The following is a 26,145-nucleotide window of genomic DNA, read 5'->3' as shown; positions in this document are numbered from 1 at the left end:
GGCGAGTACCGTGCTTCCGTCAAACAAGGGTCTCTCGCCGCGTCCAAAAGTAGCAGAATTATAAACAACAATAGCTATATTGGATGCGGCGAGAAAACGTTGGAAACATTCTATTTCCCGAATCCCGCAACCCTCCGATGGAATGGTGACACCAGCTCTCCTCGTCAAATCCAACGCGAGTTCGCGTTGTAACGAGGAATTCTGGTGTCTTACCACATTCCACCGTTCGTGAAGTTCCCCCGCACGCAACGTACCGCGCTCGTGATAAATTTGCGCGGTCACGAGAGAGCGAGGAAAACATAAATTATCGGCATTGGAGATTGATAAAATCGAACGTTTCGCAACGTCTTCCCGTGTGAGTTTATTTGAAACGCGTCCGCGACCTCTGGGTGCCGCGACATTGAAAACGCGTACGTTAAAATCACGCGCGATATCGAGACCTCCGGCACTTTGCGCTACTGAACTCACGAGGCGCCAAATGTCCTCGCGAGTTAAGTCGCGTGCCGGTCGGAACGATAATCCCGCCGGGCCGTGCGTTAAATCCTCCGAATCGAATGAAAATCCCACGTAATCATGCGGTTCGGAGGTATGTAACGCGTAGGCATGAATTTCGGCGAACGCGTTTTCAAGCCAATTATAGACATCGGCTCCTTCGGGTAGCGGACGCAGACGGAACATCGCCTCTCTTCCTAATAACGCGAAATTTCTAAACCGGCGCGAATTTTCCCCGATTAATATCAAATGATTGAAATTTCTAACCTCCCCGCCACGTGCTTGTTCTCTTTCCTCCTCTTCCACTTGTCCTCCTTCTTCCTCCTCCTCTTCCACTTATCCTCCTTCCTCAGCCGCCGCCTCTTCCTCCTCCTCCTCCTCCTCCTCCTCCTCCTCCTCTTCCTCTTCTCTTTCTTCGCCTGCTGTTTCCCGCTCCTCCTCCAAATTGTCTTGAGCAGTAAGTCCTCCTCCACGCTGCGGCTCTTCGATGTTCGCTTCTGTACAAAAAGTTACAAAAATTAGAATTTTGTAGAAAATACTTTAAGTTTGCTTGGAATATTAGAATATGTTCGTATTTAATTTGATAAACATACATGTTTTTCTGAGTCTTTTATCGTCGGTTCCTTCTCACGTAGAGAATAGGACTGGGAGGTATTCCTATTAAAAATTCAATAATTTAAAATTAAATACGAACATAAATCGAGAAATTAATAGAAATTAAGAAAAGGAATATATACCAGGCGGTGTTTCTCTAATTTCTTCTTCGCTTTGTTCAAATTCTTCCTCACGTTCCTCCATCTCCTCTTCCTCCTCCTCCTCCTCCTCCTCTTCCTCCTCGTCCTCCCTCTCCTCTTCCTCTTCTTCTTCCTGCTCTTCTTCTTCCCGCTCTTCTTCTTCTTCCTGCTCTTCTTCTTCCCGCATTTCTTCTTCTTCCCCTTCTTCCTCGCTCCAGACTCTCTCCTCCGGGTTTACAGGGGAGTACATATGATCGTATTCTAAGAAAAATATAACGTAAATTTTTATTTTTGATATTAATATTGTCCTTTGATTAATAAAAATATTATGTACTTTAATTAATTAATATTTTTCTCTAACAACTTACCAGGTGAAAACACACGTCGATCGGGAGTACTTACAGCCGTATCTAAAAACAGAGTTGTATTAAGATTTTCTACCTTTTATCATTTGTTTTAAAGATTATTTATTTAAAATGTAAACCTACCAGATGATAATTGAATAATTTCCGGAGGCGCCTCTTCCTCCTCCTCCTCCAATTCCTGTGTGGGTAAAATACGAGCCCTTCCTAAAAACATTTAATATTTTAATCTTAGAAAATGATAAAAATTACATATTAACATTCTTCCTGGCTAGTTTTTAGCGAAATTACTTACGTGCTGGTCCCGCTTCTGGCTCGTCCTCCGCGCGTCGTCTTCGAATCTGGGTGAGCGGGTATACTATCGCCGTGGCTTTTTGACGCGCATTTCTTACTACAATTTATTATTAAAAAGTAGCTAAATCGCTAGTTCGATATATGAGTTACTTTTATAAAAATAATAGAGTCACTTACCATTACGGAGGTGAGAGAGGAGATTTTGGATGTGACCACCCACATCCTCCTCCTCGTGTCCAACCGCACGTCGCGCTTCTATTACTTCTCCGGCAATCCGGAGTAAACGCTCGTCGCCAGCGAAGTAATCCAGTTGATATAGCACACCCAATATCGTATCCGAACATTCGCACGAAAAACGTGTAAAAAGTAAATAATTAGCATCAAGCGAAACGTTGGATATTTTAAACAAAAATTTATCCGCATTTATACGGATATCCAACTTCGATGTTAACTTTATGATTTTTTTAATAATTACACTACCCATTTTTCGCGTAAAATATCACGAACACAAACTTTTAAATTCCGCACGACAAAACCGTAGTAGAAACACGGAAGAGTTCAACTCGGAAATAGATTTCCAATAGCGCTAGACGCACTATTTATAGGGAAAATCTTTTCCAAAAGTGATTTATAAAAAATTATAGAATTATCTCGTAGTTTCGAGGAGAACGTGAGAGTGAAAATGCTATTTCGGCCTAAGTAATAAATTATTTTTTCTCGAAAAATTTATATTACTTGCAGCTTGACCCTTTTTCGATTTCACTTTTTTTTGTTTACTAATGGCGTATAAACGGCGCCAGATATATAGCACGTCCAAATAAATAGTTATTTAAATTTTTCGGAAGGAAAGTTCTCGCTTCTTCAAACATTTGACAAATTAAACATTAACAAATTTTAAACATTTATAAAATATTTCTTACTCATACTTCTATTGTATATTTCGATACTTTCTTCTTCTTCTTCTTGAAATAGTTTCTGCATTTTATGCGATGATTTTACGATGATTTTACGATTTTTAAATTTTCTCATCTAATACCCTGACACATTCGAACATGATCAAACCTGTAATATTCGCTTTATTCGAGAAAATTCTTTCCTTGAAAAAGAGCAACGTAAAATTATAGTTTATTCGAATGTTCAATAATTTATTTATTTAAAATTTTTCTCATCTAACATCGAAGATTCGCGTGTGTTCGAACACATGATCGAATCTGTAATAATTCTGTTATTCGGGGAAAATTTTTCCTTGAAAAAAAGCAGAGACAAAGCGAAAATACGCGCTTCTTCTAGAATCTTCTAGAATCGGTTTAACTGTATATTATTTATAAATCGTACTTTTTTATTTATTTCAAAGGAGGGGATGATGCGATATAGGTAGGTAATATACCGCTACACTGCTTCACTCGAGTAACGACATTCGAAACGTCTACTTCGAAAATATCCCTCCGAGTTTTCGTTTGTTAAAAGTGGACATTTTGTTCAAAATTCTCTCATCGAGTAATATGGCTGGACAACAAGAAGCTGCGAATCCCACTAAATTAGAAAATATTCGCAAGATATTTAAGAACTGTGTGCAAAATGTGGAACAAAATTTGCTGCTTTCTACGACGTACCCTCTCAATACCTCTCATACGAAGAAATTACACGTGGGATTACAATTATCTAAAGAAAAGATCTTCGAGCCTGTCGTTAAATTGAGTGGTAATTCTGCAGAAGGAATCAGCTTTGATGCGGACACGTGGCAGCAATTTCAAGACAGTATTCGGTACATGAGCGCATACTTTAACGGAAGCAGCAAAAGCAAAGTAAATCCCATCACATTTGCAAACATATTCATCAACTTCACCTCTGCCTACGGTGCGAAAGCTGTATTGGTGACGTATAAGGAAAATGAAAATTTTCCTAAAGAAAACAATACCGGAAATACGCAAGCAGACTCGAAAACGGCGGAACAACCTCCGTCGAAAAAAAGGAAAACTTATTCCGTTGCAGTTGTAATGCAACAAGCTACTTTTCAAGGGATGGAGAATATCGTCAAATGTGTCGATGCTCGTATAAACCATCTAGCATCCGTCGTCAATACTGTTAACGAGTGCGCTCGTTATTTGATCAAGAAGGTAAAACTATGTCTACCTAACAATTACATCGACGCCGATATCATCAAACTCACCGTCCGAGGCAACCAAAAGGATATCGAACTTGCTGTGAGAACGCAAATAAATAATTTACCATTTTTGGATACATATTTTGATATTGTATTTTTAGAATTAATTACATTAAAATTTAATGAAATTACTACTATATTTTTATTGAATCGTGAATTATAATTTTTGTATAATATTCGTATATTTAATTTTGTAACAAGAAGAATAACTCTGTAACAAAATATGTTCATATATGCGAAAAATAAATTCGACTTATACTTGGTAACATAAATTCAAATTTACGTCGTTTCTTTATCTCTCCCTTTATCCTAAATTTTTCACAACTCTTCCTTTTTGAAAGTCATTTACACGGGCCTGCGTGAGCGTGTTTTTCTATTGTCTTCTAGTACCTCTATGCTTTCCTGATCCACACGTTTCTCTCTCTCTCCCTTCAATAAGCCTGCATAGTTATCGGCACATCGAAAGAAAATTTTTTCAGCCAGCGTGTTTGTGGATAGGATAAAATCCTCGTATAACTCTAAGTTCGTCGTCGTCATCGTCGTCAGAAACCTTTAGTCTGAACCTGTCCGTTCCTGTTTTCCTCCAGCCAAATACCGTACGAGCTGGTAAATAATAGTTATTACACACCGAAAATCGCATGTCTTCAAAAACCTATATCCATTCGTAATCTATATTGCCCCCATACAAAAAATTCACTGCCTATGAGACGCCTAGAAATCTTCCGCCCTAAGAAAACGTGATTCTTCATATCCCGTATACAACCAATAAAATTCCAGAAAAAATCGGTTTTCTTCTCTTCGCTCCATCCCACGCGAACAAAAAATCGCATTCCATTCTCGACAAGTATATTCCTCTTACAGACATATTTCTTTTCGCAGTCGCCATTTTGTTTTCGGACTCCGATCGGTCCCAGGCGCTTTCTCACCCTTCCCCTACCTCGTCTAGCATTTCGACAACCAATCGCACACATGGGGCACTATGGGTAGAGCCAATCACGCGCCTGGCAACTACGGAGCCAACCAATCAGAACGCTCCCACTAATTATCATCTAATTATCATCTCCGATCCCCACCGACCAATCAGAACGCTCCATTTCCACGCGACTGCCAATTTTCGGCCACGCCCCTGGCGCCAGTGGGAAGGTGGTGGGGGTTTGTTTTGACGCGCCATAGTGCCCCACTTACTACTATGGTCAAAATTAATGGCAACGGAATATGGAGTTCCACAGGGATCTGTATTGGGACCTTTGTTATTTATACTTTATATAAACGATATAATCAAAGTCTGTCCAGAAGAATGTAAGATAAAAATGTTTGCGGATGATACTTTAATATATGTGGAGGGAGAAAGTAGCGCAGAATTAGAAAGAAAAATGAATACGGTGTTTGTTATAGTAGAAAAGTGGATGAATATAAATAAATTAAAAATGAATGCAGGGAAAACGAAATACATGATAGTTAGAAGTATAAGAAAAGAGCTAAGAGGTAATATTACGTTGAAATGCTTGGATGGAACTGAGATAGAGCGTGTGGAAACGATGAAGTATCTAGGTATAATTATTGACGATAGACTTCGATTCAACGACCACTGTGATTATATGCTAAAGAAAATAGGGAAAAAAACGAGTTTTCTCAATAGAATAGGTAGTTCTATATCGGCTTACACCAGATGCACGGTATACAAGACAATTATAACTCCTCATTTTGAGTATTGTGCGACGTTGTTGATTGACATGGGTGAAACGCAGTTAAGCAAACTGCAAAAAGCGCAAAACCGAGCTATGAGAGTCATACTGCAGTGTAATAAATATACCAAGGTGGAACATATGCTGCAAACGCTGCAGTTTATGTCCATAAGACAGAGGCTATATTATAATGTGTACGTTTATCTTTAAGGTTGTGAATAACATGCTACCGGAACAATTAAAAGATCAATTAGAGCTAGTGGGGAGTAAAAATGATAGACAAACGCGACAAACCGGAGATATTATAATAAGATTTCGTAGAACAAGGAGTGCACAAAAAAGTATGTTCTACGAAGGAGTAAAAATGTACAACGCGTTGCCAGCCACAATGAAAAGATGTGATAAACTAGAAATGTTTAAGCGAATGTTAAAAGAGCATATATTAAGTATAATTTAAGTGTGTATCATGTATTTGCAATATAGCTGAGAAAGCTAAATAAAGTCTAATCAATCTCTCTCTCTCTCTCTCTCTTTGAGGCAGACGTATGTTACATCGCTCCGTAAAAATCATAGTTTTTACGGTGACCCAAGAGGGAGGAAGGGAACAAGACTTCCACAGTGGTGATAGTATCGACTATAAATATGTGTGTGTGTTATCTAGTCGGAATGTGTTGAATACTCCAAGAAAGGTGAGAATTTATATGTGACATTCTGGAGCTTGAAAGGTGTCGATTAAAGTGTCGTGGATTATTCGGCGACCGTGGACGCTAAGGTAACTAATTAGTGGAACGCGTGGTGATTTATCGATATTGAGGATAACAGTCGGTAATGAGGACATGCTTGAATCTGATTATGCAGAGTATCATTGCTGTGCGTGCAAGAAGGAAATAAAAAGCGTTGTGCTGCAGTGTACGGCCTGTGTTAAATTCTTCTTTCATCCGGGATGCGCTTTCAAGCATAAAGTATATAATAAGCAGGATGAATTAGTAAGATGCGAAGGACCATTTAAAGAAATCATTGGCGACAGTGATAAGACAGGAATGAAGAAAGCGCCTGCAGCGGGTGGCAGTAGAGACAGATTGGGATCAACAGGATCGATGGGTTCGACGGGAATAGCAGTGACTACATCAGGTGCGAGCAAACAAACTGGAATAGAGGTGAAAATTGATTGGTTGATTAGAACAATGAGGGAGATAAAAGATGAAGTAGCATGTAAGAATGAAATTAAGACGATGATTGCAAAAATCATTCGGGAAGAGTTGGAAACTTTTAGGCGTGAACTTGAAGAAGTGAAGAGGAATATGCAGGAGAAAACCACTGGAATATCAGGACATGGAAGTAGTAGTATGTGGGCTGCTATGAGGCGTCAAAACAAACCCCTACCACTGGCGCCAGAGGCGTGGCCTCCAACTGTCAAAATAGGATCTCCGCGTGGAAATGGAGCGGTCTGATTGGCTGAGGGGCGTGGCCGGAGATAATTAGGTAATTAGTGGTGCGTTCTGATTGGATTCTCATAGTTATCTGGTGTATGATTGGACGCTCCCATAGTTGCCCACATGCGTGATTGGATGCTCCCAAAGCTGCCCGGGGTGGTTGGTTGTCGAAATGCTAGACGAAAAGATAGGAGGAGGAGGGGTGAAAGTGTCTGGGCCGTTCGGGGTCCGACAAAATGACGTGTGCAAAGATGGCGGACACCTGAGGAGAATTTGTTCCGGGGACTGATCGGGGGTGCGATAAAATGGCGACAAGAAGGACGGGGTGTTGAAGGGGGATATACCTGATTAGCGGAGAATGGAATACGCTTTTATGGTACGGTAGACAGGACGGGGTGGGAGAAAGGAAATTGATTCTTTGTATATGAGGGGAATAAATCGGATTTTTCTCAAGAGGATTCTCGAGACCTAATAGCTAGTGAAACCATTAAAAATTTGTTCCGGGGCGGATTGGGATCTGATAAAATGACGACTACAAAGATGACAGGCGTCTGAAGGAATATACTAACGAGAATGGAATGTGAACTTTATGGTATGATATGATATGAATGACTTTATAACTTGGATTGAAGGAAGGAAATTGATTCTTTGCATTGCTCCGAGGTCGCTCGTGGACTCCGGCAAAATGATGCCAGCAATAAGAAGGATGAGGAACGTCTGAAGGGAATATGTTTGTCCTGGTGAGAACGGAATGTGAATTTTATGGTATGATACACAGCTTAGATCGAAGGAAACTGATTCTCTGTATATATGAGATACAAATCATTTTTTCTTAAGCCGAAAGATTTTTCCAGACTCAATAGCTAACGAAACTATTAAAATTTGTTCCGCTCGTGAGGTCCGACAAAATGGCGCCAGCGATAAAAAGGATGACGAGCGCCTGAAGGGAATATGCCTGTCCTGACGAGAACGGAATGCGAAATTATGGTATGATACACATCTTAGATCGAAGGAAACTGATTCTCTGTATAAATGAGATACAAATCACACATTTTTCTTAAGACGAAAGATTTTTTTCCAAATCTAATAACTAACGAAAAACTATTAAAATTTGTTCCGGGGCCGCTCGTCCGACAAAATGGCGCCAATGATAAGAAGAATGACGAACGTCTGAAGGGAATATGCTCGACCCCGGTGCTAATGGAAAAAGATTTTTTGCGGTACGATACGCAGAACGTCCCGAAAGTAGGAATTTACTTTGTATATATGGGAATTTGTTACTTTGTATATATGGGATGTAAATCGAGTTTTTCTTAAGACGAAATGTTTCTCGACGCCTAATAGCTAGCGAAACTTAAAAATTTGTTTCGAGACCGCTCAGGATTCAATAAGGCGATATCTGCGACAAGAAAGATGAGAGAAGTCTGAAGAGAATATACTTTGACCTGACGAGAATGGAAAGCGATAGGAAAACAGGAACGAACAAGTTCGCACTCAATGTTTTTCTAACGAACTAGGAGCTATATGAAGCTCTTATTCTATAACAAACGCAATGTCTGAAAAATTTTTTAGATATTTCTAGCTCGAAGCAACGTAGCGCATTAATTTTTAGGTTGGAGTGAAAAGAAAATAAGAGAGGAAAAGACAGGAATTTAAGTTACAAAATCATTAAGTTTATTATTATATTGTTGTACATTATATCAATTCATAAATAAAAGTTACAAATTATGATTTGAGAAAATAATACGAAGAATTTCATTAAATCTCAGAGAAGTTAATTCCACAAATATTATATCGAAATACATATCCAGAAATGTTAAATTGTTTATTTGCGTACATACATTGCGCATACATTGCGTACGTACATTTCGTGATAATTTCCTTTCAAACTAAGTTTTACAATATCGCTATCTATGTAACTTTTTGGAAGGTTTAATTCTATTTCTTTTATAAGATATTGCGTGCATTTGTTAACATTATCGGTCACGCTTTGTAAAGGTTTTAAGTACGCATCGACGCATTTCACAATATTTTCCAATCCGTGAAAAGTACTCTTCTGCATCACAATTGCGACAGCAAAGGTTTTACATCTCTTCGTCGGTGGCTGCGAATCCGTAGACGTTCCTCAATGTTGAATTTCGATATTTTCCATAGTGGCCTCTTCATTTTCTTTATACGCCAGTAATAGGGACCGTGATCCATAAGAGGAGTAAAGTTGATCACAACATTTTTGAATGATAGGATCCGGTCTCGATTTATTGTTAGCGTTTAAATACTCGTCGATAAGCCCCATGTTGTTTAGGAATTGTTACCAGGTGTCGAAATAAATTCCTTCTGCATAATTACCGGTTAATTTAACCATTGGCACAAAAATTCCTTCGTTTATCGTTTGCAATCCAACGTGTATCCTTTTCGTGTGAGAGATGTTGAGTCCATATGTTGTCGGGAGCATCATAACTTGTCGTTTCGTTCCTCGTTACAATTTCCCTTCGGAATATCGCAGATATACTTGCGCTTCTCGGTATCGGGAACAGCTTTTCGGTTCGCCATTATTCCTGTTTTCTTCTCAAATGTAATTAATAATCACAAGCGTCGAAATGAGAGACTATTTCGGATTTACAAAGTTGAAACCTCGAAAGATGATACTCGAATGAACCGAGGGCTGACGAATTCGTCGAGCTCATCGACTTATCTACTAAGAAAAAAGAACTGCGCGCGCAGATGAAAAATGAAAAATGAAAAATTATAAAATTTAAAAAATTTTAAAAATTTTAAAAGATTTTAAAATTTTAAAATTTTAAATTGTAATTGTTTTAAATTATAAAATCTTTTAAACTTTAGATTTTCTAGACTTTTAAAACTTCTTCGCAAAATATTTTTTAATAAACCTAGAAACTACAAAATAAGGGAGTTAGAGATATTTCTTGAGTGGGGAGCTCGTTTTCTTTTAACTATGTTTTAGCTAGAGAAATAGAAAAGAAAAGAAAAGGTGAGAGAATAGAAAAGGTGTAACCTGTATTAAGAAGAATTTTGGCCTGTCCAATAGCGCTGTATTTTCTGCGGGCTACCCTCTTTTCGGAGTGTGCGAGTAAGATTTTTAAAATATAAATACCGCGCGGAATTATAGAACAGTCTATTTCCGAGATTATACTTTCTCGGGGTGACTTGGCCGGTTTTTACATTACTGCGCCGATTCGTTTGCTGTCTTAATTCTAAAATAGTGAAGGAGTGAAAAAATGGCGCTCTGTGAAAAATTAAGAAGATTTTTTATCGTGTGCGCGAATATCAACCCGACGATAAACGCGAGTGCTTATATTTCATTATTAACAAATGAAGAAGAAACAAATTACATCACATTTGCAAAATTCGTACCGAAGTGCTCGAAAACCCTATTGAGCATTATGTTCAGATTAGGGTATTTCGCGGACAAAAGACTTTTGAATATTGTAAAAGAATATATAACCGGTGCAATGGCTGGTGTGGGGGAGGATGATGCTGGCGGACATATCGCTTATTTTACAAGGTGCACCGGAGGAGGTAAATATTTATTTTTAAAGTAATTGAAATTAGAATATGTAGGTATAAAAAATTCTAAATTTAAATATTTTTTAAGCGAGAGATAACATCGCGGTTGTACATCCGTACCAACTACGAGGATTGAGACGCCCCGCCGAAGACGAGGCGGAAGGAGCGTGAGTAAAATAATAGAAAATTGATATAATTGAAAATCTAGATTTCTAAATTTTCAGATTTTTAAATTAAAATATCGAATTTTTAAGACGAGTGCGAATGCGGATAGACGTGCAACCTGAGGAGGAGGATATCCCAACGGTTGATCTAGTTTCAGGTAAGAAAACAGCAAATATTGCTTTCAAAATTATCTCACTGACTATCGAATTCAATTAATAAGAGCTTAATTTTGTTTCAGATGCGGAAGAAAATATCAATGAGGAGCCGACTCTGAGCGAAGCCGACATCGAAATTTACACACCGCGTGAGTAATTATTTAAAATAATAAAAGTTATAAAACTCGTATTAACTAATTCTTAAAAAAAAAGATAATAATAATAATAACGATTTCTTTCTTTTTTTTAGTACAAGCAAACGACCTGGATGAATCCGAATATGGAGAAGAAGAAAATGAGGAGGAAAACGAAGAAGAACAAGAAGAAGATGTAAATGAAGAAGGAGAAGAAGTTGACGAAGAAAGACAAGAAGATAGAGAAGGAGAAGGAGAAGAAGATGACGATGACGATGACGAGGAAGAAGATGATAGCGAAGAAAATGAAAACAGAAGAAGAGCCTTTGAGTAAATGTGCGATGGGCTTTTAGAAAAAGAGATCGAGGTTTTCTATCAGTGCGAAACATGAACAGGCTATTCTCCAGAAAATTATGAAGGTAAATTTAATATTATTTTTAAATTTTAAGATAATTTATTCTTTCCGATAAATTTATAATTAAATGTTTTTTTTTTATTAATACGCTCTATAAAAGCTTTGTAAAAGCGAAGAGGAAAGCTGCTCAAGGTAAGAGATACCTTCGGTATGCTGGAATTTTATTCGCTAACATAAAAATCGAGTATAATTAAAATATTTATCATTAATATTTTTTGTTTCCCATTTTCAGTACAAACAGGAGGAGGCGTTTCACGCGAAGAAGAACAAGAAGATCGTTATTTACACCGGCTTCAGAACCATTCGACGGATCTTCAACAGCATCACCAGCAGCAACATCAGCAATAGCAACAGCAACAGCAGGAGCACCGGTTAACCGACGAGGATGCCGCGGTCGATGACAGCGACACGGTCAGTGAAAATTTCACTTATATTGAATTATGGGCGGAAAACTCGCGTAAATTTCCAAAATTTGAAGTACTAAGTAGGAAGGCGACATTCGCAATACATCCTCTCGCGGAAGGTGCTAGTGATATCGTGAATTATTTAGAAAACGTGTTTCGCGAAATCGACGCGTATGCGATACGTTTGAGCGGACCGGGTGATTACGTGAGGTTATCCTTCGATTCGACAAATTTATCGCATGGCCCGGCATCTTTCGTTTCGTCCGGCGCGAGACTTGACTCATGAGGACATATGGAAACTCGTGAGTTCGGTAGCGCAAAGCGCCGGAGGTTTCGATATCGCGATGGATTTCATATACGCGTTTTTAACGTAGCGGTACCTTTAGGGCGAGGGGGATCAAATAAATTAACGCGAGAAAGCGTCGCGAAACGCTCGATTTTACAAATAAAAAATTCCGACAATCTATGCCTTCCTCGCTCCCTCGTAGCGGCGAGGATTTACTGAATGTGGTACTCTGCGCACGGGAGAATTGCACGAACGGTGGGAATCCGTAAGATACGCGACTTCTTCGTTACAGCGTGAGTTGGCGATTGAGTTTACGTAAAGCGCAGGTATCGTGATCTTCGAGGAAGGTGCGGATATAAAATCGAACGTTTTCAACGGTTTCTCGCCGCGGAAAATATCGCTATAATAATGTTACGTCCGGGGGACTCCACGAATTCTTCTCTTTCGGAAAAAGACAATGGCTGCTAATCTGAAAATGAAGCGCTTCGAATGATCTAAAGAAACCCTAAATAAATAAACAAAAATCCCTCTCGAGATACGTCTCACTATCAAAAAAAAATAATTCTTGCGATAGACCGCTTTGTCGGCACCGACAAGTTTATGACATACCAATAAAATTAAAAAGTATTAACAAAAGCAAATTCCTAACGGATAAGAAACATGTCGGATCGTTCGAGGGTGACACTCTCCAAATTGGTGGGGAAACTAAGGGAAACATCAATCAAGAAGAAATGATTAGCGGTCGTTGGCGGCCACACCCATGAATGATTGAGGGTGTGGAATAGCTGAAAAATTTTTACTAACTAATTCCATCATTCGCTAGGAAATCTGGAAATATAAAAACAACCACAATTCACAGAACACCGCTCCCCTCCTTCCTTTATACTCACAATTTTTCTAAACTATCATTCGACAAGCCAACGCGGAAATCCATCACGCCCTCAGATATTCCACCTCTTCGGAACCCTTTAAAAACCGCGACTTGGAGCGCTCTCTTCCCGCTTCTCATCGCTCCATGCCTTCACGGACGGGACCATCCGAAGTTGTCGAAAAATCTTTTTATCAGTTAGAATCTGTGCGCGATTCTTACATTTTTCGTGTGATTCGATCCACGATCCAGCCTAGCCATTACACTTCTCGTCCATCATCAGTGGCCGTTACAATAAAAGTAAGTCCATCTTTATCACTTTTTCCCGCGGACTGGCTGTTTGGTTCGCGACCTCTACATATTTGTTTCATTAAAACACTCCAACATTCCAAATTGGCAAGCCGCCGATTAACTCGGTGAAGCTGCCTTCTCCGATTTTTTCACACTCCGACTTGGCAAGCCGCCGATTAACTAGGTGAAGCTGTCTCCCCCGATTCCATAACATTCCAACCTGGCAAGCCGCCGATTGATTCGGTGAAGCTGCCTTACCACGAGTCCTCAATTTTTTTTTCTTTCCTTTTTACCACTCTCACCTCACATACTCTTTCATCTGACTCTTATTTACATAGTGAACCAAACGAACGCCATCCCGAATAGACGAACGAAACGGGCATTGCGACACCGTCGGGAGAAATCTAATAAGCGGATTCGTCGCAAAACCGGTCACGCCGAAGAACTCGCGGAGCAATTGATAGGCGTAGAACCGAGACTAGCTAACATCACCTTGCAACAGTACGCCACTGCCCTCCGCTCCGCGGCAGATTTTGAAAGACAATGTACTCCAGAGAACTTCGACGTGGAGAAGTTCTTCAATCTCGTCTGCCAATTTCCCCGCTCTCCCACCCATCCATCTCCTGGCACTTTCTTCATTAAAAGAAGATTCAAACCCGACATCCAGTTTTGGGATCAAATCTCAAAACACCAAATTACCGATACCATCCCCATGTATATTTCCCGTGATCCTCTTCTCTACCTCGTCCCAGTCAAGGCTTTCCGCAGCGCCTGATTCCCCCCCCTCTCCACACCTGTAACCCGATCCCATCGATATGCTCACGATCACCAATTTTTTACCCCAATTGGAACAATTGGGTATATAAAATCCAGATTTTCTTTTGTTTGTTGTTATTTATTATTATTCAAAATTTGTGTATAAAAAATTTTCTTTTTTCTTTTTTTGTAACTAGTATTTCAACCCTTTAATGTATACAGAGAAATTTCCGAATAGCATTGTAATTCATTTTTTTATTATTATTATTAAATCAGTTAACTCGAATTCCATCTCAATTTTTTTACCCTAAAACTTGACCCCGAACCATTCATGGCTCCCTGAGGATCGCACGAGGTCCATCCTTGGTAAAAGAGATTCGGTTCTCCGACCAAAAAACGGACCACCGATAGCGCGGTAAGGATAATAACGTCACCGACGCTGACCCGATTCCTGCCCCCTTAACGCGCGTTCGACTCGCGGATCGACCTCACGACATCGTTCCGTGAGAACAGAAAAGGTTCCGTGCGTCCACCCGAGTTCTCTTCCTCCTGACGAAAGGTATTATCTTTCCTCCAGAACTACGGACGTAACAATAATTTATAATTTTAGTAATTTTGGCCGAGGTGAAAAACCGAGGTACGACGGTCGCGCATTACTCGCCTCCCTCGGACGCGAACCTTCGTATACATTAAATATAATGTATTACGAGGATTCGCGTCATTATAACCCTATATTAAATTTACGAGCAAGCGGTTCACGCGATGGTTACTGCGAAACGTGCAACGAGGGCTTTCGAAACGATAGGGGACATCGTTTCGCAAAAAAATGCCCTCGTTGTCGCGCCTCACCTCCGTGCGTAAATCGTGATAGAGAAATAATTAGGTGCGTGTAACCGTACGTTTTTCGGTAATTCTTGTTTCGAGCGTCACCGAGCGGAGAAATCATATAACGGGAAATCTCGCGCGAGCATATATAATTCCGTTAAAATTTGTAGCGATTGCGGGCGATTTATACGTGCAAACACGGTACATAAATGCGACACGGTCTTTTGTAAAACATGTCGTTCGTTACAACCGTCAAATCATCTATGTTTCATACGCCCTCTTGCTCGTAAAGCTAGTGATCCCGGCGAGGATACAAGTACCCTGATAATGCGAGCAGAAAAAAAGGTGTGTGAAAATGAAAGTGATAACGTTGCGATGAATGAACAAACAAACGGTCGTGTCGCGTTTATATTTTACGATTTTGAAACGCGGCAAGACGAGACGCTCGTAGGTACCGAAAACGTGAGAATTCATGTACTGACTCTTTGCGTAGCGCAACAAATTTGCGTAGCATGTGCAAACGAAAACGACATGACGGTGCGATGCCGATGGTGCAGAATGCGCGAGTTCGTATTCCGTCGACCCCGTGAAACAATTTGTCGATTTCGCAACGCGAACGACAAAATGTTTCAAACAAATTATTTATATCGCGCATAATGCGAACGCGTTCGACGCGCAATTTATCTTAAAATATTTAGTAGAAAATCCGAAGAGCACCCATGAACCGCGCGTTATTTTGAACGGAACAAAAATCGTCGTAATGATGGTCGGACATACGAAGTTTATCGATAGCATTAATTATATGCCGATGCATTTATCCGATTTACCTAAGGCCTTTGGTCTGAGTGATACGTCGAATAAAGGCTGTTTCCTGCATTTATTTAATATTATCGATAACCAATCGTATATAGGATCAATTCCCGATGCTAGATATTATTTTCCCGATCACATGTCGCCGGAAGAACACGAAAAGTTCCACGCATGGCACGCGGAAGTGGTTCATGAAAATTATATTTTTGACTTTCAACGCGAAATTATCAGATATTGTCGAAACGACATATCCTTCGACGAGCGTGCATGAGTTTTAGAAAAATATTTTTAGAACGTGGAAACATGTGTCTGTTTGAGGAATGTACGACTATCGCTTCCACATGCATGAGAGTTTTTCGTAAAAACTTTTTGCGTGAGGAGGAAATAGGAGTCATTCCGTCGGGCGGTTACAGAAACGTTGACAGGCAATCACACAAAGCTCTGTAGTGGCTGGTGTGGATGGAACGCGAACTCGGACATCCCATTATCCACGCGGGGCGAGGCCGCGAATATAAAGTCAATGGCACGCCCGTTGATGGATATTATGAAACGGTTACGGAAAATGGGTCACGACGTTGGGTGCTATAATTTCACGGTTGTTTCTGGCATGGGTGCCCTTCGTGTTTTAAAGTAAATCGCGATAGTACGATTTCGTCTGCGAATCGCGGGGATACGATCGACGCGCGCTACGAACAGACACTCGCGATGTCATGGCGCCTTCGTAAACGCGGTTACTACGTGATGGAGAAATGGGAGTGCTCCTTCGACTGAGAAATTTCGAATAATAGAGAAATGTAGAATTTTCTTAAGGATCATCCGTTGATAAAGAACACTCCTCTCGATCCTCGCGAAGCGTTTTATAATAGACGCACGGGAAATATCGTCACGCGATACGAAGTTTCAGGTACGGAAAAAATACGTTACATCGATGTATGTTCTCTATATCCTTTCGTATTGAAAACCGGCGTTTTCCCGATCGGGCATCCTAAAATTTACGTAGGGCAAGAGTGTTCTTCGTTAATCGGGATATCACCAAATTATAATTTCAACTCAGTCGAAGGTCTCGTGCGATGTAAGTACTCCCACCACGTGATCTCTTTCATCCGGTACTACCGTATCGCGTATAAGGTAAATTATTGTTTGCGTTATGTCGGAGTTGCTGAAACATTCTCACAAGTTGAGTGTACTCACGAAAGCCCGGTGGATCGAGAATTCGAGGGTACCTGGGTATCTTGTGAATTACGTAAAGCCGTCGAGAAGGGTTATCTCGTGACGCATGTGAGCAAAATTTGGAAATATAAAGTCGCGCGATACGATAGCGATACTCGTCAAGGCGGACTGTTTGCCGAATATATTAATACCTTTTTGCAATTAAAACAAGAAGCGAGCGGCTGGCCGAGCGAATGCAGGGAAGACGCTGACGATGATGCTAAGGAGCGTTACCTTCGGGAATATGAGGAAATCGAGGATATCACACTCGACAGGCGAAACATCGCACGCAATCCCGGTTTACGTTTGGTCGCTAAGCTTGATTTAAATTCATTTTGGGGAAAATTCGGCCAACGATCCAATTTGCCGAATACCGAAATTATAAAATCTCATCAGTAATTTATGACTTTGCTTACGAGTCCTGAGCACGAGATAACCAGTATATTACCCGTAAACGACGAGGTAATATATGTTTCGTGGCGACTCTGAAAAGAGGCAGTCGTGCATTCTCCGCTTACGAACGTGGGGATCGTGGCATACACAACGGCGCAAGCACGATTAAAATTATAGAATTACTTAAAATTATTGGATAAACGGGTTTTATATTACGATACGGATTCGTGTATATATGTTAGTATTGACGATCCGAATGAGTATGAACCGCGTACGGGGAATTTCCTGGGCGATATGACAGACGAGCTCGAGAACTACGGCCGCGGTAGCTACATCGAATCGTTCGTTTTCGGTGGTCCGAAATTCTACGCGTACATTATTCGTACTCCGTCGGGGTGCACACACAAAACATGTAAAATTAAGGATATTACTTTAAATTCATCGAATAGCGGGTTAATAAATTTTAGTAGTATTAAGAATATGTTAATAGAAAAGGAAAAAACAAGACGAGACGAAGCCGGTCCATCGATAAATCTACATTTCAGTGCAATTCGACGCACAGCGTTTCACGACGTTGTTACGCGAGATGAAACAAAGATATGCTCACCGGTATTGCTGAAACGTAGATTTATTAATAATCGTTATTCGGTTCCGTACGGTTATGCACCGGAATAAATTTTCTCGTCCTAATCTTTCTTAAATAATCAAGTTTTCCGCCCCTAGGCAAAGATTGTAAGAAATTTTTGTAAAATATATTTTTCAAAGAACGAGATGTAAAAATAATGTAAATGTGTACATATGCTAATATTAATTTATATCTTAAGTAAATATTGTAATTTTAAAATTAAGAAGTTTTATTTTTATAAAATTGATTTTTTATTTATTTTAAATAAATCTATAAAAATTATATTTCTTAAAACATATTTTTTCCCGTAACTCCTTTCCGCCTTCCTTCCATTTTAAAAAAATAAACATATTTACATGCACAGAAAAAAATTTGATTTCTTTAATTTCCTTCCCTCGCTGTATTTTTTTATAAAAACGATACCTTTTATAGAAAAAGTAAGAATATATATATATATATATATATATATATATATATAGAACAAATTTTAAAAAAGATTTTTCATTTCATATAAAAATATTTTATATTTAAGAAAAATGATTTTATCTTTAATTTTTTAACGCAAACCATATGGCTAGCTTATAACGCTGTTTCGCTGGCGCGAGCATCTTCGAGGATAAGCTTGCTTACACCGCGGGGATGAATCAGCTCGCCCCGCGATGTTTTTCGCTAGTCCCCGCGGGGGAACGCTGGCGCGAGCGTCTTCGCCGCGATGGGCCCTCGGTCGCTGGGATAAGTTTACAGCACCCATCAGCCTTTATGAAATCGCTGGGATAAGTTTACAGCACCCATCAGCCTTTATGAAATCGCGCACAGACGCGAATCTGGCATTTCGTAAAATGGATGTACGGTGGAAACATCCGTGTACGTCGATCGTGTGCGGTCCCACAGGATGTGGGAAAACGATTTTTGTGAAGAGATTTCTTCGTCATTTATCTGAAATTGCCGATGTGTTTCGAAAGAATTTTGCTTTATTACGCGAAGTGGCAGGATGCTTATCAACAGCTTCAATACGAAACTCGAGATTTCATTGCGGCGATCGAATTTCACGAGGGATTATCGCGTCCGGAAGATTATTCTAGCGATCCAGCTCGTCCGAAATTGATAATAATTGATGATCTTATGAAGGAATCGTCTTCGAGCGAAGCGATCGTAGATCTATTTACCAAGGGAAGTCATCATAAAAATCTCAGCGTAATTCTCATCACACAAAATCTCTTTCATTAAGGGCGCGGACAACGCGAATATCTCTGAACGCGAATTACTTTGTGGTTTTCAAAAATTCCCGGGATCGCGCGCAAATTCGTCATCTCACTCGTCAAGTCTATCCGAACGATCCAAAGTTTCTCGAGGAAGCGTACCACGACGCCACGTCCCAACCTTATGGATAATTACTGCTTGATTTAAAACAATCGACTCCGGACGAGTATCGTTTTCGCACGAGCATATTTCCCGATGATACAGCGAATTACGTTTATGTAGTGCGCAGATCCTTTTCCGGAAGTTTCGTATAAAAGTATCGTCCACGCATTCTCTCGCGGCAGTCGCGCAAGTTCCTCGCGATGAAGAAGAGAACGTTATCGATTAATGCGAGAAAAATCGCGGAATGCTCGATCGGTAAGAAAAATATCTGTCTTCTCGAAGCGTTGTGTTATTCGAACAAAAATCAGCGCGCCTCTTTCTTACGTTGGGCAGACGAAAAATTCATTCGCTGTATCTGCGAGTGCGTTTTCAATAGTAACGTTCCGCTCGAACGCAATGAAAAAAATCGTCTAAGATATAAAACAACTTTGTGTCACTTAGCGAGAAAACGTTGTAATTGGAAAAGTAAGAAAAAGCTATTACTACAGCGAGGCGGATTTTTACCGTATCTTATCGGGCCTATACTATCCTTCCTATTTTCAAAAATTATCGGAGGGTAATTCGAGAGAAAAGAAATCGAGTTATGGAAAGGGCAAAGAAGATGGTCTTGATTTTCACGGATAATCTCCGAAAGAATGCAGCATCGGCTCCAACAACAACATCCGGTAATAGGCACGACGGAAAACGCCGCACGACAGAATTTGGAGATGATACAGGGAGAAAATTTAAATTCCGTACAAACACCGGTACGCCTTTATCACGACTCGATATGAGCAATTCAGATATGAGCAAAATTCTTAATTCACCCACTCCGCGCGATGTAAGCGAGAAATGGAAATTGTATAAGAAAGTACTTTGGCGATATCTTCATTTTGATAAAACGCAAAAGGAAGATTCGATGCGTAACGCCGCCGATGAGAACAATTCAGATGGGCGGGAGGGAGGGGCGCGGGAGGGAGACGTAGCGAAACAGGCACGCGAATCACCGAGCAAATCTCCTCATCTCGAAGAGTACGTAAGTAATACACTACGGACCGAGTCTTTGCGTAGGCGCGAGCGGCAAAGCGTCAAAAAAATATTAGAAAATGTGCCGAAAAGTTTTCGTGCCAAGGTATGTTTACTTTTGAAACATTTGATTGATAAAGCAGTAATTACTTGGAACGAAGAAGGAATCGTGACTATCGAAGGTAACATTATAAAAGATTCGAATATCACGGAACTGACAAACGATGCGATGCGCGAAAGGAAAACCGTGAAAGCAATAGGAAGAGGTCAGTTTGCACGATTACTGCGTACGACGAACATCCCGGCTGTACTCGTAGGAAATAAGGAATTGTTAGCAACCACATTTGTCAAAATATTATCACCACCACGAGCGAGTTCCACCCCGAAAATACCAAGAAAACTTGACGACGACGACGACGACGACGACGTACGATAAGTTTACGGTGAAAGAATTGCACTTACAGGCAGGGGTTTATGAAAATACAGAGGAATTTATCTACGCGATTAATAAATAGTGCAGATGCACTGATTCGCATTTTACTTTCGAACTACAAAAAGGCTCAGGTGGTAATGTCCGTATAAGCATCGATTGTGACGACAACTGTACTCTCGTTCATTATATAAAGCTGCCAGCTAATATTTTTCAAATATTGAAGATGAACATCGATACCGGCACAATTTACCGTCACAAGTTACCTAATTCCAACGAATTAACGCCGTTTTTGAAACTCGGTTATGCCATCGGTAGTGGACGCGCAGTATCTTTCTGGACTATAGAACCCTATAGCCTATGGCACGGTATCCCTGATAAAATGTACGTTTATTGCGACATTTGCGAGCCTTACATAACCGGCGATACGCAGAGTCCGCTTCTTCGAATCGTTTCAATCGATACACCCGGCTGTAATTACACGTACGGGACGAATCTGATAAAATATTTCCCCACTCTGCAATATACTCCATTGCGTCAAACGAAATTCCGTAAAATTGAAATAGATATAAAAGATCATCATGGAGAAAAAAATACCATTTGAATCCGAAATTCTGATAGCGACATTACATTTTAGACGTGTCCGTTAATTATCATTTGCGATGGAAAGTTACGGAGCTTTGAGAAAAAACTAATCACCCCATGGAATACAACGAGTATTACGAAAGGCAGAACGGTGGAGGGGAGGTAGGGGAGGAGGAATTCCTCGAATTTTCGTCGGTTCGCCCTATCAACGTGTCGGGAATCGGGAGTTTCCTCGGAGGATTATTTAGAAGGGCACTTCCTTATCTAAGCAGGGCAATACGTGCACTCGGGAAAGAAGATTTACGCGCCGGAATTGGCGTAATAAAGGATGTTGAAAACAATACTCCGTTCAAGGAAGCTCTCAAAACGCGACTCAAGGAATCGGGTAGAAATCCCAAGAGAAAAGCCAGAGAAAATATAAGCGAATTAATGAAGGGATCAGGATAAAACATCCGCAAAAATGCGCGTGGCTCAGTTTCCCTTTGGAGGGCACGACGCACGCACCGATAAATCCGGGAGAAGCTCTGTTCGTAAACATAGACGAGTCGGTAAAAAAAAGAAATCGACGAAAATCGGCGTGAAAAAAACGAATAAAAAAATCATCGAAAAGAAAAGCAGCGGCGAAAAAAACTAAAAAGCCGAAACATCGACGAAATAGCGGGAAAAAGCGCACTGTATCCGATATTATTCGCTTAACTGACGCGAGTGTGAATCATAAGTTTGAGAAATATGTCTTTTCTCCATACTCACTCGAGCGAGTATTTAAAGAGTGAGCTCGATCTTTTCAGTTTACCACCTACTCAAACGAAGTATCGAGAGTTCACAATGGATTTATTACAAACCGGTAACTTCGCTCGCGGACGACGCACCTATAGAATTCATCGTACCCGGACATGGAGAAGATTATCTAGATCTCACGCATACCATGCTAAGCCTTCGCGTACGAATGGAAAGTTTACCCGGTCCTGGAACAGCGGCAGGAGGAAACAAAGTAGGCCCTGTAAATCATCTACTAAATTCGAGGTTCAACCAGATCGATGTATACTTCAATCAAAAACTCGTATCACCCCCGAACAACGCCTATCCGTACTGCGCATACATTGAAGCATTGTTAAATTATTCTTCACCGACAAAAACTTCCCATCTGACTTCTTCTCTCTGGGACACGGATGAACCCGGTCATATGGACGCGCTATTAGAATCGGGAACCCCAAATCAAGCTCTCGTAAGACGCGTCCAAGGAGGTCGTTCGCTGGATCTAGGCCATCTTCATTGTGACGTCTTTAATCAGGATAAATTTTTAATTAATGGGGTAGAGGTTAGAATGAAACTCGTTCGCTCGAGAGATGCGTTTTGTCTCATGGAAGCCAACTCAACGTCGAAAATACGTATTCTAGATGCTAGTTTGCTCATAAGAAGAGCAAAAATAAGCCCCGAAGTGTTACTCGATCATGCGAGAATGTTGAGTAAAACAACCGCCAAGGATACCAAGTATCCTCTGACACGAGTCGAAGTTAAAACGTTCACGATTCACACAAGAGTGGTAGGAGAATCGATTGATAACGCGATACTCGGCCAGCTTCCAAAATGCGTAATAGTCGGATTCGTCGATAACAAAGCGTTTAACGGTGATAGAAAGCTAAATCCATTTAATTTCAAAAATTATGGTATAAATTTCTTCTCGTTATATGCCGATGCCATGCAAATTCCGAGCAGACCGCTGCAATCAAATTTTTTAAAAGACGAGCCGCTCTACATCGAGGCTTATAACACTCTCTTCTCGGAAACCGGCATCCATTTTCTAAACGAGGGGAATTCCATAAGCAGAGAAGATTATGCCGATGGATTCACGCTTTTCGCTTTCGATCTCACTCCCGATCTATCGGCAAATTGCGCAGGACATTGGAATCTTGTCAGACATGGAAGTTTACAATTAGAGGTACGATTCGAAAAGGCAATTACAACAATGATTAATTATATCTTTTACGCAGAATTCGAAAACGTGATGGAAATCGACTCTTCGCGTCAAATCATTGTAGATTTTAGCGGATAAAGACAATGGTAGGAAATCTCATCCCCCACTGTGGTCACTCCTTATATTTACTCGAACTACAACGGAAAAGCTTCAGTTTTACTCGACACATGAACTACGCCGCTTCGGAAAAAAGCATATTCTACATCATGGATATAATCGTATGGATATCGTCGATATACAAGATTTCCGTGACATCGAGGGAAAGTTTATACCGAAGGAAGTTGCGCTCATCGAGGTTAACGAAGCTTTCGTAGATCATTGAATTGTGCTACCACCGTATCCATTCACCGAATTACTCGAAAAATCGAGAAAAGAAAACAACTAGCTCTCGCAAAACTTCCACGGTATCGAATGGATTGACGGAACAGCCGATTCCGAACATTTCACGGTGGAAATTATGTGAAATTGCACGGCGGGTACGTTACATATAGCAGAGGCCGTGAGAAAGTATTTTATTTGCAAAAGACGTTCGGCAGAAACGTATATAATCTAGAAGGAATCCCGCATTCAAAAACCTAGCGGAAGATGAGGAGCATGAATTATGCTGCGGTCATCATGGGTTTCATCGAAATTCTAACAAATTTCGTTGCGCGTTGCGCAACGCGTGCTGAGATACTGGATGCAATCGTAAGAAGGCAACAGTTGTAACTCGAGCAACAATTATTCTTTTACCGATGAAAGCTTCAATGACTCCAATACAGAAAGCGGAGTTTTTACGATAAAATAAAATTTTCCGAATCTCCTTAGGTGGAGAAATAAGCGCTTGGAAACAGAACAAGCGGAGTGCGAACAAATGAAAGCGGAGAAAGAAGAGCTATCGAAACTCCCATATGAAAAAAAGGAGACTTCTACCGTAAAATCCAAGCAAGACGATAAAATATAGCGACACCAGAGAGGAGAGAAATAACTGAATCGTCTCCCCTTTCTGCGAGAGATAAATTCGTTCGAAATCTTACGGGCACTGCGTCATCTTAGTGTCGGACATGCGGGTGTGTATCCTGCTGACAGAATCCCGATGGTGTGGACGAAGTCGACGGCCATCGTCGCGAACACCGATAATCACGATCGCCCTGGATAACACTGTGTTGTCTTCTACATAGACAAGCATGGAGAAGGCACTTATTTCGATAGCTACGGACTACCTCCCTTGGATTCCAGAGTCAATCTGCGACTTCAACGAAACTCTACTACTCGTAGATGGAACATCATGCGTCTACAGGGCACATTTTCTCAGACTTGTGGACAATATTGCTGCGTATTTCTTTATTATTTGTCCCGCGGTTATTAATCTTAATCAATTTCTCGAAACATTCAGCGAGGATTACAAAGATAAGATGATAGATTAATTGTATAATTATTTCGTAAAATCTTTCTTCATGGAAAAAATAAATGCGATAAATCTCATATAACGTGCTGCCATATACAAACTTATACTTTTAAGAATAAGTAAATATTAAAAACACTATTATGAAATAATATGTACAATGTATTACATAATAATAATAATAATAAACTTAATGATTTTGTAACTTAAATTCCAGCCCTCTTATTTTCCCTCCAACCTAAAATTAATCCTAGCTACATTACTTCAAGCTAAAAATATCTAAAACATTTTGCAGACATTGCGTTTGTCATAGGATAAGAGCTTCGTATAACCTCGAGGTCGTTAAAACATCTAAAGCGAACTTATCCGTTCCTATTTTCCCATCGCATTCCATTCTTCGCTAGTCAGGTATGTCCCCCTTCAACACCCCGTCATCCTTCTTGTCCATTTTATCACACCCCCGATCAGACCCCCCGGAACAAATTCTCCTCAGGTGTCCGCCATCTTTGCACACGCCATTTTGTCGGACCCCGAACGGCCCCAGACACTTTCACCCCCTCCCCCTATCTTTTCGTCTAGCATTTCGACAACCAATCACACCCCGGGCAGCTTTGGGAACATCCAATCACGCATGTGGGCAACTATAAGAGCGTCCAATCACACGCCGGGTAACTATGGGAGAATCCAATCAGAACGCACCACTAATTACCTAATTATCTCCGGCCACGTTCCTCAGCCAATCAGAACGCTCCATTTCCACGTGGAGACCCTATTAACCCTCTTAACAGCTGGAGGCCACGGCGCCAGTGGGGGAAAGTGGTGGGGGTTTGTTTTGACGCCCCATAGCAGCCCACATACTACTCATGGATTAGGAAGTTATAGTGCGACAGTAAAAAATAAGAAAAAAGAAAGCATCTTAATTGTCCAACCGTTAAAGGAACAAAAGAGTGAAACTACCAAGAAACTAGTAAAAGAAAAAGTAGATATAAAGAAGATGGAGGTAGGAATAACAAAGCTGAGGAAAGGAAGTAAAGGTTTGGTCATTCTGGGATGTGAGAGCGAGGGAGAAATGAAAAAACTGAAAGATACAGTACGCGAGAAGCTAGGTGAAGATTTCAAGATCACAGAACCGAAAAAAATAAGAACGAAAATAAAAGTTATAAATGTTGGAGAAGAAGAAATACAGCTGAAAGGTGAAATCTTAATTGATATCGATCAAGACACAGAATACAATCGACGGCAGAGAAGATGAAGAATTTGGCATAAAAATTGTGAAGAGAATTGTTGAGGGCGATTAATACTAGATGAAATGATTCATGAGCTAATGCTAAGAAGAGAGAAAATAAATATCGGATGGAGGGAAGTGTCGTGTGTTCAAT

At 40.4% G+C, this 26,145-nt stretch overlaps 2 protein-coding genes and 1 pseudogene across 5 annotated transcripts; 1 reads left to right on the top strand and 2 right to left on the bottom strand.

Moving 5' to 3' along the window:
• Positions 1 to 298: 298 nt before the first annotated feature.
• Positions 299 to 2,852, bottom strand: LOC112552628 (uncharacterized). Of its 3 annotated transcripts, XM_089073850.1 has the most exons (7): positions 2,060 to 2,852; positions 1,884 to 1,979; positions 1,715 to 1,795; positions 1,595 to 1,636; positions 1,230 to 1,487; positions 1,086 to 1,149; positions 894 to 989 (listed from the first exon to the last, which is right to left on the bottom strand). In XM_089073850.1, the coding sequence occupies exons 1-6, from the start codon at positions 2,364 to 2,366 to the stop codon at positions 1,103 to 1,105; spliced, it is 831 nt and encodes a 276-aa protein (XP_088929976.1). In that variant the 5' UTR covers positions 2,367 to 2,852; the 3' UTR covers positions 894 to 989; positions 1,086 to 1,102. The 3 variants fall into 3 exon arrangements, with proteins under 3 accessions (XP_088929973.1, XP_088929975.1, XP_088929976.1); XM_089073847.1 differs by lacking the exon at positions 1,086 to 1,149 and having other exon boundaries at positions 299 to 989; XM_089073849.1 differs by having other exon boundaries at positions 868 to 1,149.
• A 6,094-nt stretch (positions 2,853 to 8,946) lies between these two features.
• LOC148937157 (uncharacterized) lies at positions 8,947 to 10,220 on the bottom strand (annotated as a pseudogene).
• Positions 10,221 to 10,709: 489 nt separating this feature from the next.
• On the top strand, positions 10,710 to 11,995 carry LOC148937156 (uncharacterized). 2 transcript variants are annotated; one of them, XR_016138604.1, is made up of 4 exons: positions 10,710 to 11,011; positions 11,093 to 11,158; positions 11,260 to 11,690; positions 11,791 to 11,995. XR_016138604.1 is itself a non-coding variant. In XM_089073851.1 (3 exons), exons 1-3 carry the CDS (start codon positions 10,954 to 10,956, stop codon positions 11,475 to 11,477), a joined length of 342 nt encoding a protein of 113 aa, XP_088929977.1. In that variant the 5' UTR covers positions 10,710 to 10,953; the 3' UTR covers positions 11,478 to 11,776. The 2 variants fall into 2 exon arrangements, 1 of the variants encoding a protein (XP_088929977.1); XM_089073851.1 differs by lacking the exon at positions 11,791 to 11,995 and having other exon boundaries at positions 11,260 to 11,776.
• Positions 11,996 to 26,145: the final 14,150 nt, after the last annotated feature.

Source organism: Pogonomyrmex barbatus, unplaced genomic scaffold, assembly GCF_055798465.1.
Source record: "Pogonomyrmex barbatus isolate J1 unplaced genomic scaffold, ASM5579846v1 scaffold16, whole genome shotgun sequence".
NCBI classification, from domain to species: domain Eukaryota; kingdom Metazoa; phylum Arthropoda; class Insecta; order Hymenoptera; family Formicidae; genus Pogonomyrmex; species Pogonomyrmex barbatus.
Note: the sequence above shows the minus strand (reverse complement) of the source record. Positions and strands in the feature narration are given on the sequence as shown.

Bases quoted from the DNA above. Each gene is read 5' to 3' on its own strand.
- LOC112552628 (XM_089073847.1), bottom strand. From the start codon at position 2,366: ATGGGTAGTGTAATTATTAAAAAAATCATAAAGTTAACATCGAAGTTG. The intron at 1,980-2,059 runs GTAAGTGACTCT...AATAAATTGTAG, and splicing joins CCTCTCTCACCTCCGTAATG to TAAGAAATGCGCGTCAAAAA. The intron at 1,637-1,714 runs GTAGGTTTACAT...CTCTGTTTTTAG, and splicing joins AATTATTCAATTATCATCTG to ATACGGCTGTAAGTACTCCC.
- LOC148937156 (XM_089073851.1), top strand. From the start codon at position 10,954: ATGCGGATAGACGTGCAACCTGAGGAGGAGGATATCCCAACGGTTGAT. The intron at 11,012-11,092 runs GTAAGAAAACAG...ATTTTGTTTCAG, and splicing joins AACGGTTGATCTAGTTTCAG to ATGCGGAAGAAAATATCAAT. The intron at 11,159-11,259 runs GTGAGTAATTAT...TCTTTTTTTTAG, and splicing joins CATCGAAATTTACACACCGC to TACAAGCAAACGACCTGGAT.